We start from the raw sequence: 18,011 nt of genomic DNA, 5'->3' as shown, positions 1-18,011 counted from the left end.
TATGTATATCTAAATTATCCATTAACAAGTATTTGACTACTTTCCTAGCATGTTTTATTGGATACTCAGTTTAGAATGACCAATTAGCCATCACCCTCTTTGTACGCCTGTATCTCAGGGATTGAGATCAAGGGATAAATTAACAAACAAAAACAAAATTAAGTATGAATGAATTACTACTATGCAGTAGGCAAGACAAAGAAACTAAATGAATCTTTTCAATTTAAATGGCGTTGTCACGTATCATCTCTTACAATGTAATATCTCTTATAATTTTTTATTATACCGTTTTTATTATTTTTAGTTAGATGCGCAAGTTAGTATTCTTTAATTTTTTTGTTTTTTACGGTATTCCCTAATTAGACATATTAAAAATTAATTCATCGCAGATCTAAACTCCTTTTAAGAGTATATCACTCAATTTAAGTTAGTTTTCTTTTATTGGAAGTAACTGAAATTAAATTTTGTGGATACGTCAAATTTTACTTTTGTACGATAAGAAGAGTGTAAAGAAGCAAACTTTTATATTACGAAAATAATAATAATAAAAATAATATGGGATATAATTTAATGAGTCGAAGAAATGTAGAGAAACAGAGACTTTGTCGTCATGGGGCTATTCTCATATTTATGTTTTTCACACAAACTAGTCTTGATCTTCATTTGATTGTAACCTATCGATATACCAGAAGACAACCCAATGAAAACAAATGATTGTGTTCTTTTCATATACAAAGAAATCTTTGACCTCAACTATACTCCAAATAATTTCTCTAAACTAAAATAGAAAAGAGACTGATACATACAAATGTATCAAAGGATAATTTTATGAAATGTAATTGTAATAGATTAAACGCGTAAAAACAGAAGTGTAAATGTGAGATCAGAATCCCAACTTCATAAAATAGTTGGAGGGACATTTCTTTACCGTTTTTCTTTTGTGTCACAGAACCAAGAAATAGGACCAACCAAGAGAAATAGAAAATTAATTCGCTTATCAAAAATTCAAATTAAGAAGTCGACTTGAAATAAAGTAATTCGCTTAACAATTATCTTGATCAAGTATGCTACATACAAGAATCTTATGGCTAGAGCTAAACATTGTAAGTGAAGACCTTCAATGTCTCCTGGGAGGCTGGAATCATGCACTAACAAATATGAGCTCAATCATTCAAGATCTGTGCACTGGCATGCATAAAAAAATTATGCAAAGGTGAGAAAGAAATATAGTGATGCAAAGCAACAAGAAGAAACAAACTTTGTACTTCATATTTTATACCAGTAAGAAACTAAGAATAATTCAAAACAAAAAGTGAGACCCAACTTCAATGAATCAATAGATGACATGACTCATATTATTTGTGCTTTTCATTGATCTGTCTCTCTTCTACATATCCTCCATCATAATCCAAAATTCTTCAAATATTAATTTCATTTCATAATGTATTAAGTAATTAAGCATGGCAACAAAATCACATACAAGATAGAACACCATTCCTACCTACAAACACGATAAAACAATCAGCCACCTTCTTAATTGGAACATGATGAAAATTCTCAACTATATAAATTTTTTCTCTACACTAGGTTTAAAATTGGCTTCTCTAAATATATTAGTAAAGAGAGTAAACTAAGGGCACATAATTGAAAAGAAAGAAACAATGTGAAAGCAGAAAACCAGAGCTAAGTGGCAAGAACTCTTAGCATTACTCTCTGATGCCATCAAATGGATCTGAAATTATCGCATGGCAAGTTGATAATAATCAAGAAAAATATCCTGATACAACAAATCTTTTTTTTTTTTGAACAAAAGAGGCTCAACACAGTAAAGTGGAGCAAAAGAACTAAAATAACCAAATAAACACAGACATAACTGAAAAGCTCGTATCCATTGTCATCTCCGGCATTGCCATCAACAACCAAACGGATCAACTCCACACCACTCCTTATAACTCAAGAAGGACATGATCTTAATTCCTTCAACACTTGTCTCTACCTGCTGGAAGACTCTGCTATTTCGCTCCAACCAGATGTTCCAAATAACCGCACAAAATCCTATAAGCCATTTTCTTTGCTCTGACTTCCCACCTGTTGCTTCAATCCAGCTCTCATAGAACTCTTTAGTGGTTCCCCGGATGGCCCAAGCTCTATCAAAAAATGTCAGCCAAGCACACCATACCTGCCACGTGAACTCACATGCAAAAAATAAATGATGTACAAATTCTATATTCTTTTTACACAAAACACAAATGTTGTCATGATGATTAATAATTCCAAGTCTGCTCAGCCTCTCCTTCGTATTTACCCTTCCTACTAGCACAAACCAAGCAAAGAGTTCAACTCTTGGTGTCTGCTGGGATCATCTCATTATGTAACACCTGCACAAAAGAATTAGTAGAAAACACTCAATTTTTATCAAATTTCCAACTCACTGAATCCTCTCTATCAAGTGATAACCTCACGACCCTCAACCGGTCATGTAATTGATTTAGCAACTCTAACTCCCATTGGAAGAGTTCCCTCCTCCATTGGAAGTCCCATACCCACTCTAGCCCATCCCAGAACCCATAGTCCCCTATTACGGATCCTTGTTGATTTGAAACCGAGAAGAGTATTGGAAAACATTCTTTCAAGGAGCCATCTTGTAACCATGCATCCTCCCAAAAGCGAATGTTTCTGCCATTTCCCACCTCCATCGACAGACCCCTGATCATCATATCTCTTACCTGTTGGTCCTTAATATTAAGCTGGCATATATCTTTCCACGGCCCCCCCTTGGTCGCACAGGTTGGTTTGATAACATACAGTTGGGTCCAACTGATTACAAGAGCAGACAATCTTCTTCCAAAGCGGGCAGTCCTCCTTTGAAAAACGCCACCACCATTTGAACAATAGTGCCGCATTCCTAATTAGAGCATCCCCCACCCCCAAACCTCCTAGTTTTTTCGGAGCCTGAACTACCTCCCATTTCACCATTGGTATCCCATTATTCCCATCTTCTTTACTCCACAGGAACCTTCTTTGGAGCCCAATAATCCTTTCTGCAACCCCCTTTGGCATCTTATACAAGCTTAAGTAGTAAACCGGCAGGCTATTGAGAACAGATTTTATAAGGACCAATTTACCCGCTTTGTTGAGGGACTTAGCTTTCCATAAACTCAGCTTGTCTTCAACCTTGTCTATGATAGGTTTCCAAGTCTTCACCAAACGAGGATTAGCACCAAGAGGAATCCTTAAGTACCTGACAGGTAAAACTGCTTCGCCACAACCCAACAGACCACACATATTCGTCACCCATTCCTTCTCACAGTTGACTGAAATTAGGCTCGATTTTTCAAAGTTGATACTCAGGCCAGACATTAGCTCAAAACAACGCAGGAGCCTCTTGTAATTCACTAGCGTCTCCGTTTCCTGAGGACAAAATAAAATGGTGTCGTCTGCAAATTGGAGATGCGACAATTCCACATTATTCATTCCCACCAGTAGTGGAGATATTCTGCTATTTCTAACCGCCTCCCCCATCATCCTGTGCAGAACGTCAACAACGAGAACAAACAGGAAGGGGGAGAGAGGGTCGCCTTGCCTGAGGCCCCTTTCCATCTTGAACGGCTTGGTTGGTGACCCATTGATCAAAATTGACATAGATGCTATAGTCACACACTCCTTCACCCAGGTCCTCCATCTACTACCAAAACCCATCTTCTGTAGCACTATATCCACAAAGCTCCATCTCACTCTGTCATAGGCTTTCTGGAAGTCCAATTTAACTATTGCCGCATGCTTCTTCCGCAGCTTAAGCCAGTGAACTGTCTCACAAGCAATGAGGGCACCATCATGTATTTTGCAACCCTTTACAAAAGCAGATTGAGTCTCTCCCACTAGATGCGGCATCACTGATCGCATTCTTCTTACCAGCACTTTAGATATCACCTTATAGACACATCCAACCATACTAATCGGTCTTAAGTCTTTGATCTCCTTAGCTCCCACAAATTTTGGTGCTAACGCCACCCAAGTAACATTAGCATCTGCTGGTAACTTTGCATTCTGAAAAAAGTTCAACACAGCTGCAGTAAACTCCTGACCAAGCTCATCCCAGCATTTCTTGATAAAATTCATATTTTAGCCATCACTACCTGGAGCTTTACTGGACTCGCAATCCCAGACTGCCTCTCGTACTTCATCTGTCGATGGCATCTCCTCTAACATTGCTGCCTCTTCATCAGTAATCTGCTTAACCAGCCCATCACGGATCCCAATCAAAGGGGCATGCTCCTGTATATATAGATCTTTATAAAAGCCCACAATCTCAGACTTTATTCTAGCCTGATTCTGTACCGGCCTCCCATTAATCATTAAAGAATCTATTCTGTTGTTCCTCCTCCTTGCCGAAGCTAAGTTATGGAAGTATCTAGTGTTCCTGTCCATATCTCTAGCATGCTTGGATCTGGACATCTGCTTCCAATGCACCTCTTTTCTGACATACCACTTCGCGCAACAAGTCACCAGTGCCTTACGTCTAGCCTCCATTGTTCCATCATAACTACCAGCACTGACCTTGTCATCAATCTTCTTGATCTCCTCCTCAAATTTCTTTATTCTATTATCCATATCCCCAAAATTATCCGTATGCCATCTCCTGAGCGGTACTGTCAACGCCTTCAGCTTGTTTGTAAACATGTCGTCTCCCAGTTTCCTCCACTCATCCTTTACCAACTTCAGAAATCCCTCATGTGTAAACCAGGAATCCAAACTGCGAAAAGGTCTTGGGCCCGCACCGATTCTAGAGTCTTCTAGAATCAAAGGACAATGATCTGATAGGCCTCGTGGTCCTCCTTTCAAACGAGTGTCTGGGAACTCCTCAAGCCATTTCAAACTGACCAAGACCCTGTCAATGCGGCTACAAGATTGACCTCGAAACCATGTGAACTTCCGGTCAGTTAACGGTAAATCAACTAACTGCATATCTTGTACCCAATCTTTAAAATCCTCCACAGATGCCGGTAGACTAGTAGCCCCTTTCCTTTCTTCCAAATGTAGTATCTCATTGAAGTCTCCCATGAAGCAAAACGGAACCTGACAAAGACCCACCATATAGCTTAACTCCTCCCACATTACCAGTTTTTCACTCCTAACATGTGCACCATATATCAAGCAGAAAACACATTTGAAATTATTTTTTGTCAGAATACCCTCCACGCACAGCCAGTCGTCCCCTTTAAAGCAATTCAGTCTTGTAAATAGAAAATTATCCCACATTAACAGCAAACCACCCGATGCACCAACAGACTCCACACACTCCCAGTCCACCGTATCACAACCCCACAGACGTGCTACATCAAACCTAGACACAACCTCCTTCTTGGTTTCAATCAAGCCTAGCATATTCAATCTATATTTTTTCTTCAATTCTTTCACCATGCACCACTTTCCATTCCCTCCTAGTCCTCTAACATTCCAGCAACTATAAATTATTTAAAATAGTTCTTACACACCTTGTTATGTTGTTTGGGCCTGCTTCTTCTAGCTTTCTCCTTCTGTTTTGCCATTTTTCTTTTTGCTGCAATTACTTCATTCTGACTTTGTAGAATCGCCATAAGATCTTCCTCATCGTCATAGAAAACTGCACCTGACTCCACTGCTAGCTTCAACGTTTCCTTATTCTCTATTAACTGTTCTGCCTGCGTATCCCTCTGCTCAGCATCAGGTGGTGCGTGTTCAGGTTCTGTCTCGGAACCCGCATCCTCATTATTCCAGTCCTTCAAATTCCCTTGACCCACACCTTCATCTTCGCCTTCTTCCAATTCGCACTCCTTTCCCTGGCTTAGTAAATGTTGGTATCCTTGGCCAGACCGGCTGGTTCCTTCCTTAGTGAGACTGTCCACTTCCGGTTCGGCATCAACAGCAACCGGACTTCTTCGGACCACCATTCCGTCAGTCCCTCCATCGGCGTACAGAACCTCCGCATGGCCTCGTCCCTCTGTTCTCTCGCTAGTACAGTCGTCAGCGGTGCCCGGCCGTTCAGGCGCTCCCCTCTTCGATGCACAGGCATGGAAGACACCCCGGCTATCCACCTGATCTCCCAGGGTAAGCGTCGCGCAGCCAGTCTCATGAACCGCGTCCCTGGCAGAGCTAGCTTCAAAGTTTCTCAACCCTGCAGCGCTGGGAACCGACGGACCTGGATCAGATCCGTGTTGATGCTGAGGGTTCTCCCTACCCAGCTTCTTCGACCCGGTTCCACGAGGAAGTGCCTGGCCCAGCCCATCTTCCTCTCCACATTCTGATTCATTCCTTGCCCCATTTTGCTTTCCAGGCCCAATTTCGAACGGAGGCTCGTGACCCAGCCTCTCCTCACAGCCGTCCCCTTTTTGGAGAGATGCCCCATTCAGATTTTCTTGAATACCACCTAGTTGGAGCTGTTTGATTCCACACAACAGGCCTTTACTCCAATAATCTTCTTGAGGCCCAGTTGTTGAATGGCCCAAAAGCTGTCCATCATTTTGAATAACCTTGTGGGCCTCTCTACTTTGTAAGCACCCATTAGTCTCAACCTCTCCGTGAATTCTTTTCTCGCCATGTTTGGTCCCACTTCTTTTTTCAATGCAAATCTGAGTGACCGTTCTCTCCGATCCAGACTCATCAAAGCCCCCAAGATCAGCATCGTCATTAACCCCCTTTAATTCATATTGATTCGATATCCGTTGCCTCTTCAAACCAATTAAATTGTCTTTATTACAATCATTCAAAAAAATGTCTGCTGTGACCAAACTACCCTTATTTTCATCACCGTCGTTAGGACTTGTTCCGATTAGGTCAGCCGCCGGATCCCACATTGCTGCCATCAACAACTTTTCTCCGACTTGTGAACTTGCGTTTGCACATATTGACTTCACGCCTGTGGTTCCCAGAAAGCAATCATCTCCGTATATTTCGCGTCCTATTTCCTTCACAAAAACATCAAATCCACTAGTCCCAACCGTAATATGAATCTTTTCCTTGATTTCGTCAAAAACACGGGTATCAATTAACACTCTCCCAACACTGAAGGATGAAGCAGACTTCGTCATGTCGTCACACCTGACTACTTCTCCCCATAAGCCGCCTATTGTATTGAATGTCTTCTCTGACCAAACATGTAGAGGGACTCCATGACATTCTAACCACACTCTTCTGGTCTCACTACGTTCTGTCTCCTTCCATTTCCACACCCTGTAAAATAATTGTAATAGTCTGTTCATGTTAAATGTAAATGCTGCCTCCGCATTCTTCACAGAATCAAACACTAGTAGTGCTTTGTAAGCTCCAAGCTCCCTGACTTCGACAATCTGTGGGAAGTTGTGATCAATGGCTCTTCGTAAAGCTTTAAAGTCCATGGCTCTTGTAGAACCGCCTACCAAACTTCTCAATAGCCAATCGCAATTCTCTTTCGCTACTGGCACTTCAACCTTTTTCATCCTACCATTTCCTTGGTTGTTCTCGACTGGAGCTATCTTCTTAGCTTCTTCCACTCTCGTGGAGCTTTCACCTTTCTCAAGTTGTCTGACCTCTGCCGCAGATCTTACGGAGTCCCCCTCGCGTGCCCCATTGTTCTCCCCTTTCATAGTCCTTCTGTATTTGGCTTCACCTACATAGATGACCTTTCCCCTTATTCTTGTATGATGCATCTCGGCTATGGCCTTCATCGCTCCCCCTCTTGTTGTGTATCATATAAATGCAAACATGTACACAATTCCATTCTTCAGCTTCCAAGCCAGATAGATGTCGTTTATTCATCCTGTCCAATGGAACAAGTGAAAAAGTTCCTTCTTCGAAATATCAGTCGGCAGATTGTTGACAAAAATTGAAAAAGAAACGTTTTCCAATCGTTGGTACTCTTCTCGATTCCAAATCCTAGGATCTCGTTCCTGAAGATTTCTAATTCGAACCCACTCAGTGTTTCCCCCCTCACTCTCTCTCTCTCTCCTGGTTAGATAGGGACTAAGAACACTGGAAAGAGCAAAAGTTAAATGCAATCACATCTTCCAATTGATGAAGTAAAGACAACACAATACACGAGCTCAATCAATAGACCAAAATCTTTTTTACAACTAAAAATAAAAGGGGAAAAGAAACAACTCACCCGAAATAGGAAGGGACAAAATATAAAAGAGGTTAGGATTCAATGCTTCAAATTTCAATCATGTTATTACTTGTTTTGACTTTTGAGTGTAAAAGGATATAAGCTAAGTGGTAATATTCTTTCATGTTAGCTAATCTTGCTTCATGATCATGGTGAGGTTTATTTGCATCTAAGTTCCTTACGGTAAACATATATTAACAACCAATATGTATTCCTTCTATTTTGTTAATTAAATACACAATTAATTAATAACAATCATATTTTTATAAGAATATAAAAAATATTTAAAGTATGAATAGTGCTGTTGTAAGTTATTTTATACATTTTTTTTTGGTATAATAAGTTATTTTATACTTACTATCATGAAGAATAGACACACATCTTTTCAAGATTTTTTTTCTTTGGGGCCCCAGGGGGTGTTTCAATTACATTCATATAATTTTTGGCACTTTTTTCTCTTCATGGTAAAAACTGATAAAGAAAATCAATAGGTTATTCAAATTATGAACAAGGTCAGATCCTATGGTATGGATATTCATGATTTTACAGGAAAAGTCTAAAATTTCATCTAGCTTTCTGAATGAAAAGTTAGGTAAAAATTGTTTACTATTGCACACTTAAATCAACCATTGGCATATGTAAAGTTGCATTGGTTAGGTTAGAAGTAGTAAATGAAACATGCATTTTTTGAAACTTTAGTGATGATTTCACTGGAATTAATCATGTTGGATAATCTTTAATATACATATAGTTAAATTTGGGTGCTTTAATATATGTTATTGATGAAGCATTTTGAATTTAAATCCTTGGTCACACATTCTCTGGCTGTGGCGAGCATAAGGGGTATGGCGTCTAGGAGCTTCACTTTTGTAACGATCTGCTGCAATTAAGTACCAGTATAGGGTGGGAGATAACAACATTTAACAATAAGTACAGCAAATTAAGAAGGTTCATTGTACTGCTTAAAAAGGTCAAAGAAACAAAATCATCGAAGGAAAAAATATAGTCTTCACCTCCAACCAAATCGTGATTAAAAATATTTGTTCCATGAAAAATAAAATCATTGAAAATCAAATGCAAGATAAAAACAATCAATTCCTGCAAGTACCTTATCTTGCCAAATGTTGAGAAGATGGTATGTGTGACGAGCATGGAAGGCTTAGAAGAAACTCTAGGCTCAGCAAACCATCGTGAGGGCACACCCCTCAAAATAATCGTATCTGGTTCACGCTTCCCTCTATAGTACCCTGCAGAAAGATTAAACCTTTACACCTAATTAAAATACAATCCAGCCCTTCCCTTTCAAATCACATAAAGAAAAAACCAAAAATCACACCAAAAAAAGAAGCAGCTCAAATTAGTTCCCAAAAATGATCTTCGCATCAAACTAGTCCTCTAGAGATTTTGAGCATCAATCTCATCCTTCAAAGTTTAAAATAAACACTAAGTCAATCTTCTAAATTCTAATGTATATTAGGTATCAACTTTAGTCCTTAATCTGCGAAGAGACTCTAATTCGATGTACTACAAATCAAGAAGCAAGCCTTTAAGCACTTAGTAATAAGAACATGAGTGAACGATCAAAGGCCAAACCACTCCCTGAAGTTGATAATCGTCTTCAATTTCATCCTTGACCAATTTGACTACCATAACAAAAGCTACTAAGCCTTTCTCACTAGCTCGGATCAGCTACATTGATTAAACTTGACCACTTTTACTCATTTTTGAAGATTTCAAGGACCTTATAGACAAATTTATAGTCATTACCACTTTACATTACTACTAATTTCATGGTTTACACAAAAAATAAGAAGAATGAACGCAGAGACAAACCTCGAGTATCAAACGCAAAAAACTGTTCCCAATCTTTCTTCATTGCCTCAAAATCATCCGAATCGGGAACAGCAACATCAAGCTTGAACTTAACCCCTTCAAGATTCAGCTCAATCCCGTTCATCTTCTCCACCAACCTCTTCCTCCACTCCCAAACCCTCTTCTCAACCACACCCTCGCCTTCCTCATCTTCTTCTTCAATGAACTCGAGATTCCAGATCCTGAGAGTCCCCGAAGCAACAGGCTCCTCGCGCTTCCGCTTCTTGAGGTCCCTCACGCGCTTAACGCCGAGGTCGTCCTCGGGAATCGCGAGGGAGTGTTGGGGTTGTTGGTCGTTGCTAATTAAATTAGTTGGTCATATAGAAAGCAAGATTATAAAAGAAAGAAAGAAAGAAAAAGAAAATTGAAAGAACTGATAACATTCGAAGCACAAATAGCAAACAAAACTATTGTTATTAAAATAGTTTATTAAATTTTACAAACCATAAATGTTAAACAACAGACTTATTATGTATCAATACTTTATACAATTCATTATGTATTAACTATCAACAGACCCAAGAAATTCTACGGCATAGCTATCAGGTCCTTAAATAAGGGACACAATAACTCAAACCATTCAATCTTACAATGTCATCTAATAACTCTAATTACATGAACCATAAAAACTAATTAAGAAAAACAATCATAGCCAAGTTGCAAGATAATATGAATGAAACAGTGTGATATAAAGGAAAGGATGATCAAGAAGCCTATCAGCAGTCCATCTCTTGCTAGGATCCTTCATAAAGCACTTTTCCAGAAAATCACGACAGAAAAAACCGATTCCCTGCGGCTTCTTGGGTGATAGTTCATGATGCTCAACCAAGTACCTCAACTCCTCAATAAGCAAAGGGCTCTCACCCCAGGCAGACAATCCAGTGAGCATTTCAATCACTATGCAACCAAGTGCCCATATATCCATCGGAGCATCAATATGACCAGAAAACGTTTCCGGTGACAAGTATAACGGCGTACCTCTCGGCTTGGACTTCCACAACTCAACATCTGCTTCCTCCTCTTTGGTCTTCGATAATCCAAAATCCGCAATCTTCAATTGATAGTTTGCAATCTCTTTATCCAATGAAGGAAACACAAGAATGTTCTCCGGCTTGAGGTCACAGTGGACGATGATTCCTTTGCGATGAATATGCAAAAGCCCTTTAACAATCATGCGTGCATAGACACTCACCTTGGTCTCGGGAAGAGGTTTCTTGTGGATCAAGTCAGCCAAAGAACCGTGAGGAGCATATTCCAAGAAAAGATTGTAAAAGCAACGTCCATGCTCTACTGTGGTTTCAGTTCCAAAGCATTGAATGATTTCTTGGCAACCACTGCTTTCACCTTCCCAAACTGATTTAAAAATCTGTTCCTCTTTCTTCAGTGAGAATGCCAGTTTGGGAATAGAGTTCTTCACAGCAATGAAGCTATGAAACCGTTTTTGTTCATCAACAAGAATGTTAAGATAAACAGTGCCATAAGAACCTGCTCCCAAGACCTCCAGCTTCTTCCATTGTAAATCACTCATCTTGGATTGATTTTTCTTACTCCTGAATCAGCATCAAATGTTACATGCATATAGTGATCAAATAATTTTATTTATGAATATACAAATTTTTTACATACCTGCAGTTGGCTAGTTCTTTTGGCTCTTTTTTAGAATTCTCAACTCAACTTTGTGTTCGATTAATTATTACCAAGTTCGTTATAGCTTTGTGCTATTTATATTGTTTACTTGTATCACTTGAACAAGTAGATTTCTTGGCGGAAAGATAATAAAGACAGTATAGTAGGAATAATTTAAACCAGAAAACAAATTTAGAAATCTTGAAATATATTTATCCTATAACAGTTTTGAACTAACTTTAATTTTAAAATTCGAATAAAAGGTTAGGGACACAAAAAATATATCACACAAATATAAACGTTTTTTTATTTAATTACGTAAAGTCGACTTCACCTGAATTTTCACTTTGATATAAATCTTTTACACATCAATTTCGTTAGATAACTTATAGGTCTAATCATCTTCAGTCAACTCTTAACATGCATCCCAAGACCCATAAAAAAAAATAAGAGGTTGTAAATCTTTCTTTTTTAGTAATTAAATATTTCATTCTATAAAAATTGAATTTTTTTATTTGTTAGCAATTATTAATTAAAAATTTATTCTCGAATTGTAGTTGTTTCTTTCTTAATAATTATATGTTTCATTTTGTAAATATTAGATATTATTTTGTTAGAATTTATGACTTAAAAATTGATTCTCAAGCTATTGTAGATGTTTTTTTCTTTGTGAAAAAAATACTCGCATTCTAAATTCCATTACATTTTTTTATTAAGAAACGAAAAGACATCCACAATATATCAAAAAATCTAACTTATATCGAATAAAACATCTAAATTACATAAAAAAAATCTAAATCACATCAAAAAAATTCAAATTACATTAAATTCAATTTTAAGGGGTGATGGATGTTTCTTTCTTTATAAAAAAAACATTTGCATCCTAAACTCAAATACATTTACTACTAAGAGATGAAAAACATCCACAGTGTACCAAAAAGATCCAAATTATATCAAACAATACATCCAAATTACATGAAAAAACATTCAAATTACATCAAAAAAATTCAAATCACATTAAATATATTTTCAAGAGACTGTGGATGTTTCTTTTTTTGTAATTGGATGTTTATTTTTTTATAAAAGAAACATTTGCATTCTAAACCCTAGTACATTTTCTACTAAAAGACGAAAAAACATCCGTAATATAAAAAAAATTAAAATTATATAAAAAATCTAAATTACATCGGAAAAAAGGAGAACGACAATGGCAGAAGGTGAGACGCGATGGAGGACGGCGAGTGGCACGATGGAGGAGTGCGAAGCTACGTGATAGGGAGCGGGGAGGCACACATCAGCGATAACAAACGTAAACAACATATGAAATAAGTGGAAGAAAAAAGATGAGAACACATACAGTGAGTGATTTATGATTAAATATGTAAAAAGTACAAAACCTAATTTAGAAAAACAGAGACTTTGTCGTCATGGGGCTATTCTCATATTTATGTTTTTCACACAAACTAGTCTTGATCTTCATTTGATTGTAACCTATCGATATACCAAAAGACAACTCAATGAAAACAAATGATTGTATTTTTTTCATATACAAAGAAATCTTTGACCTCAACTATACTTCCAACTAATTTCTCTGAATTAAAACAGAAAAGAGACTGATACATATATTATATCAAAGGATAATTTTATAAAATGTAATTATGATAGATTAAACGCGTAAAAACAGAAGTGTAAATGTGAGATCGAAATCCCAACTTCATAAAATAGTTGGAGGGACATTTCTTTACCGTTTTTTTTTGTCACATAACGAAGAAATAGGGCCAACTTTTGTGTCACATAACGAAGAAATAGGACCAACCAAGAGATAGGACAATTTTCTTTTACGTCACAATAACGCGCCATTTGTTAATTATAGCATGATATTGAGTGATTTTTTTAAGTTAAATTATTTTTTAAAAAATAAAAATAATTTTATATTTAGATATTTTATATAATTTTTTATTTATTAATTATGTTTACTATTAAAAAATATTAAGTATACTAAAAAATAAAAAATAAAAAATAATTAACAAAAATAATTTTTAGTAATTTGATGATGTCCAAACAAATTTTAAATTTTTTATGATTCATTTTTTTTATCTTTCTCCAAAATTGAGAAACAATAAAAATAAGAATAGAAGAATTATTTTTTTATTTTATGTTTAATCTTCGGTTTATTATTTCTATACTTTTATTTTCATTACAAATATCAAACAATGTGTCAAAAAAAATACCAAATACTTTTCCATTAAAAAAAACAAAAATAAAAACAGGTTAAATATGGTACTCTAAGAGTACTCTTATGTATATTTTTATTAGAATAGAAAATTATGCATTTTAAGATAGAAAATATTTGATATAGTTTCAGATTAAAAGTTATATATATATGTGTTCAATTAATAGAAAAATAGGTTGAATTTTTTATATAGTATCAGATCATACTCTAATAAAAATCATTAGTATCAGATACTTATGTTGTTTGGCAAATTTGTCTATAATTTGTCTAGTGCCTGATACACAATGATAGGCCACTTCTTTGTTCTTTCTCAAATGTGAACAGATCATAGCACATTTGCAAGAAGGACACAGTACAAACACAAACAATTTTGTTTTTCTTTTTTTCTCTTTTTTCTTTATATTTCTGTTAAAATTATAAGTATCTTCAATCTGGATATAATGTTGCATGAGTTGAATAGAATTATATAAAGAAAAAAAAATTTGCATCCTTATAAAACTTATACTCAAGATTGATATTATATATTTCGGGTACAGAACCCTCAAGTACCAAGTATTATTATACATAATACACATAAGATAAGCATATCTTACAATATAGTGGGATTATTGTTTTGCAAAGTGGGAAAAGCAAGAAAAACCAGTAAAATCCCCCTATATGATTCTAGCCACTACAAGCAACTTCCAATCAAAGGAAACTATTTATTTATGTTATAAAGAGAGCTTTAGTCTACTTTGATTCCCTGTTGCCTATCCCGTTAAGGCTGAGGAAAAGGAACACCATCTTATCTTAAACTACTTTTCTTGAGAGAATTTTAGTTTGATCTGATGTATGATATTGAATTGGTAAAGTGCAAAGTTTGCAAGTCACAAAGTGCAGACGAAATCATCACTTGTTTCAATATCATCCATGTCAGCATCTACATCAATATCATCAAGGTCCATGCTGCCCCCAACAAACTGCCCACCAGCTTCTTCTGGGTTATCCTCACTTGGCTTCCTAGCCTCTTGTACTATTGATAATATTTCTTCAATGTTCTGAACTGAACTATCATCATCATGGTTCCCACCACCATTTTGCAGGCTACCTGCACCCTCATCCGTGAATTCTAGTGGTAGGTTCTGTTGGAACCATGGTAGCATCTTTATCTCTGGTATGGTAATTCTCTGCATTATCATCAATCATGTAACAAATAAAAGGTTGACATCATTGTTCAGGGTTAATTAGGTTGCTACTTCCACAAAGACGTTTTTATGTGAAGATAGTATTATGAACTCAGTCAAACATATTCCACTAAATATGTCAAACTATTTAATAGTTTACAGTATTATCTTCACATAAGAACGTTTTTGTAGAAGTAACCCTCTTATTAAAACAAAAATGTTATGGACTTGTGAGACTAACACAAATAATTGTACCTTTTCAGGGTTGGCAACAAATATTCGAGATAGAAGGTGTCTACACTCTTTGCTTATACGAACATAGTCTGGAATAGAATAGTGGACACTCAGAATTCGCTGTCAAAAATTACACACACAAAAAATTAATAAATTGTGTGAGTTGTTAAATTAAATTGAAGAAGCAACATAAAGAGAATATTTGTGAATCCAATAAAAACAAACCTGAAGAGTTTTTCTGAAGTTTCTTGGGTTTTCTGGATCTTCGAAAGGATAAGCACCAACGAGCATCACATACAAGGTCACCCCACAAGACCAAACATCTGCAACCTAATCATTTTTACAAACATGATAGCACATATTCGTGGCCAAATAAGAGAACAGCGTAATTCGACAGACAAAAAAAAGTGAAGAAGCAGATGAGTTACCTTTCCATCATATTCTCTTCTTGACAAGACCTCTGGAGCAATATATGCAGGGGTTCCTACAGTGGATTTTGGCTGCGAGTGCAGAACAGAAGACTGAAACAAGATGGAAAAATAAAAAACAATGTTAGAGGGTTTCTGAGTGAAACATGAAACATGTTCATTGAAATTATGCAACAAGTTTCTTACCTTTGAGTAACCAAAGTCGCATATTTTAAGCCTTGGTGCTGTGCTTCCATCCAAAAGTGTGTTTTCCAGCTTGAGATCTCTATGGCAAATTTCCTGCCAGCAAATTATATTGCATCTTCAATCATAATGAAATTGAAAATCTTCATTGGATAATAATATACTGGGCTTGAGCAAGAATGGTTACCATTGCATGGCAATAACTGACTCCAGAAATCAACTGCTGGAAGAAATATCTTGCCTGTGCAAAATTGCAAACAAAATAAGAATTTAAGGTGCGAAATATTCTAAAAAAAAGTACTATCTTTGATGAGAAAAGAGAAATAGTAGTACTATATTACTAAGTTGACTTGTTTATTGAAAAATGCCCTTGCGTCACTGTTTATGTATCCTAAAAGAATTAGAATACAAATATAGTGGCCTCATAGGCAAAAGCACTGAAGCTTTCTTTTATAATATGATGATTATGATTACCTCGTCCTCGCTGAATCTTCCAGCACTACATATTCTCTCAAATAGTTCTCCTCCAGCAGCATATTCCATCACTATGGCAAGATGTGTTGGAGTAAGTAGGACCTGCCATGAACAACCCATCAAATCAAGTTGAATACTTTTACGCCTCTGAGTCTGAGATTTCACCGATTGAATCCTAAAACGAAGATGGTTCTATGAGTACCTCTTTGAACCTAACGATATTGGGATGCTTTAAGGACCTATGGTTGATGATCTCCCTCTGCACGTGCTCATCAATCTGCAAATCAAATCACACACACAATTCTAAGCCGTGATGATGACAAGTCAACTAAGAAGCTAAGCTAAGCTAAGAGAAGAGAAAAGAACAAGCCTTGAGGCCTCTCTCAATGAACTTGACAGCATAGAAGTCACCACTGCATTTCTCTCTAATAAGCTTTGCTACACCGAAGTTCCCTGAACCGAGATCTCTGATTACCTCGTAACGTTCCATGGTTGACAGAGAACTTCTTTGTTCCAATGTTGAAAGGTTGGAAATCTAATACTACTACTACTTAAACTTGTTATTAAGAACAACCAGTTATGGTGCTAACTGAAATAGTAATATAATATTGTATGAGCCAAGGTAAGTAATAATTTCGTTGGGAATTGATGAGTGTTTGTATGTGCTTGGCTTTGTAGTTGCATAAGTAGTACAACTCTCTGTAACTATTAAGTGTTTGCGTGGAGCATCGCATCTTTTTTTTTATGGCCTACAAATTCCAATGTGCGTGCAAACCTCTGCATACAAATATTATTACCATTTATATAAAACAAATAGTAACTTAATACGGCCACTTGCACCTCTAAGTCTGACCTTTCAGCAAAGTAAACTTTTTTTTTCTCTTTCATGTGGTATAATTGTTGCATGAGGGATGGAAAACATGTAAAATAAGGAGAGTTAGGGAGCTTTGAAGGGAAAATAATGCAATGTAAGAATTGGTCCGAAGTGGCAATTGATTGTTGGATGAAGGAAGATCCGGTAAGGGATAGGGACCCCTGCCCTACTCTAGTTGCTAGTTGCCACTTACCCCTTTTGTGAAGCAACCTTCTCTCATTTATTCATATATGCTTTTCAGTGCTTCACTGCTTCTACTACTTTTGCGGTTCTGCCTTCTCCCATTTCAACCGTTAAAACCGGGACTGGACCGATCGGGAGAAGTGGAAATCTTAAACAGTACAGAACACAACAATCAACTCTTACATTTATCTGACACCAAAATATTTCATATACGTACAAAAAATCCACCATAAAAAATTATTATCTATTACTAAATTAAAAAAAATTCTTTTTTTTCTTTTTTTACCTAGCCTATTTTTTGATATATTATTATTAATTATTAATTTAATAAATAAAATATATCAAATTATATTTTTATTGTAATTTAAATTAAAATAATTATATATTATTAATACAATTTAAATAAAACTTTTAATCTAAAATTAATAGATTTACTCTCTTTTCTTCTCTTACCCTATTTTTTTAATTTTTTTAATTAATATACCATAATTTTTACTTATTATGAAAATATTTTGCCACAGTAATTATCAAGTATGTATTATTTATTTGGTACTCTAATTGAAATACACCTATCTAAAAAAGTGCTTTGAATAAAAAAATATATTAATCCATAAAACGTTCA

At 36.2% G+C, this 18,011-nt stretch overlaps 4 protein-coding genes across 4 annotated transcripts; all 4 read right to left on the bottom strand.

Moving 5' to 3' along the window:
- Nucleotides 1–4,122: 4,122 nt before the first annotated feature.
- On the bottom strand, nucleotides 4,123–5,385 carry LOC107481546 (uncharacterized). The gene has a single exon (XM_016101822.1). It carries the CDS (start codon nucleotides 5,383–5,385, stop codon nucleotides 4,123–4,125), a length of 1,263 nt encoding a protein of 420 aa, XP_015957308.1.
- Nucleotides 5,386–8,833: 3,448 nt separating this feature from the next.
- Nucleotides 8,834–10,354, bottom strand: LOC107481547 (uncharacterized). Its single transcript, XM_052259743.1, has 2 exons — nucleotides 9,953–10,354; nucleotides 8,834–9,366 (listed from the first exon to the last, which is right to left on the bottom strand). Exons 1-2 carry the CDS (start codon nucleotides 10,074–10,076, stop codon nucleotides 8,981–8,983), a joined length of 510 nt encoding a protein of 169 aa, XP_052115703.1. The 5' UTR covers nucleotides 10,077–10,354; the 3' UTR covers nucleotides 8,834–8,980.
- Nucleotides 10,355–10,637: 283 nt separating this feature from the next.
- On the bottom strand, nucleotides 10,638–11,519 carry LOC110278796 (mitogen-activated protein kinase kinase kinase 20-like). The gene has a single exon (XM_021137063.1). The coding sequence runs from the start codon at nucleotides 11,517–11,519 to the stop codon at nucleotides 10,638–10,640; it is 882 nt and encodes a 293-aa protein (XP_020992722.1).
- A 2,848-nt stretch (nucleotides 11,520–14,367) lies between these two features.
- LOC107481820 (serine/threonine-protein kinase SAPK1) lies at nucleotides 14,368–17,116 on the bottom strand. The gene is made up of 9 exons (XM_016102141.3): nucleotides 16,703–17,116; nucleotides 16,535–16,609; nucleotides 16,333–16,434; nucleotides 16,046–16,099; nucleotides 15,862–15,954; nucleotides 15,676–15,768; nucleotides 15,473–15,577; nucleotides 15,269–15,367; nucleotides 14,368–15,016 (listed from the first exon to the last, which is right to left on the bottom strand). Exons 1-9 carry the CDS (start codon nucleotides 16,820–16,822, stop codon nucleotides 14,717–14,719), a joined length of 1,041 nt encoding a protein of 346 aa, XP_015957627.1. The 5' UTR covers nucleotides 16,823–17,116; the 3' UTR covers nucleotides 14,368–14,716.
- Nucleotides 17,117–18,011: the final 895 nt, after the last annotated feature.

This window comes from Arachis duranensis, chromosome 3 (assembly GCF_000817695.3).
Source record: "Arachis duranensis cultivar V14167 chromosome 3, aradu.V14167.gnm2.J7QH, whole genome shotgun sequence".
Taxonomy (NCBI): domain Eukaryota; kingdom Viridiplantae; phylum Streptophyta; class Magnoliopsida; order Fabales; family Fabaceae; genus Arachis; species Arachis duranensis.
Note: the sequence above shows the minus strand (reverse complement) of the source record. Positions and strands in the feature narration are given on the sequence as shown.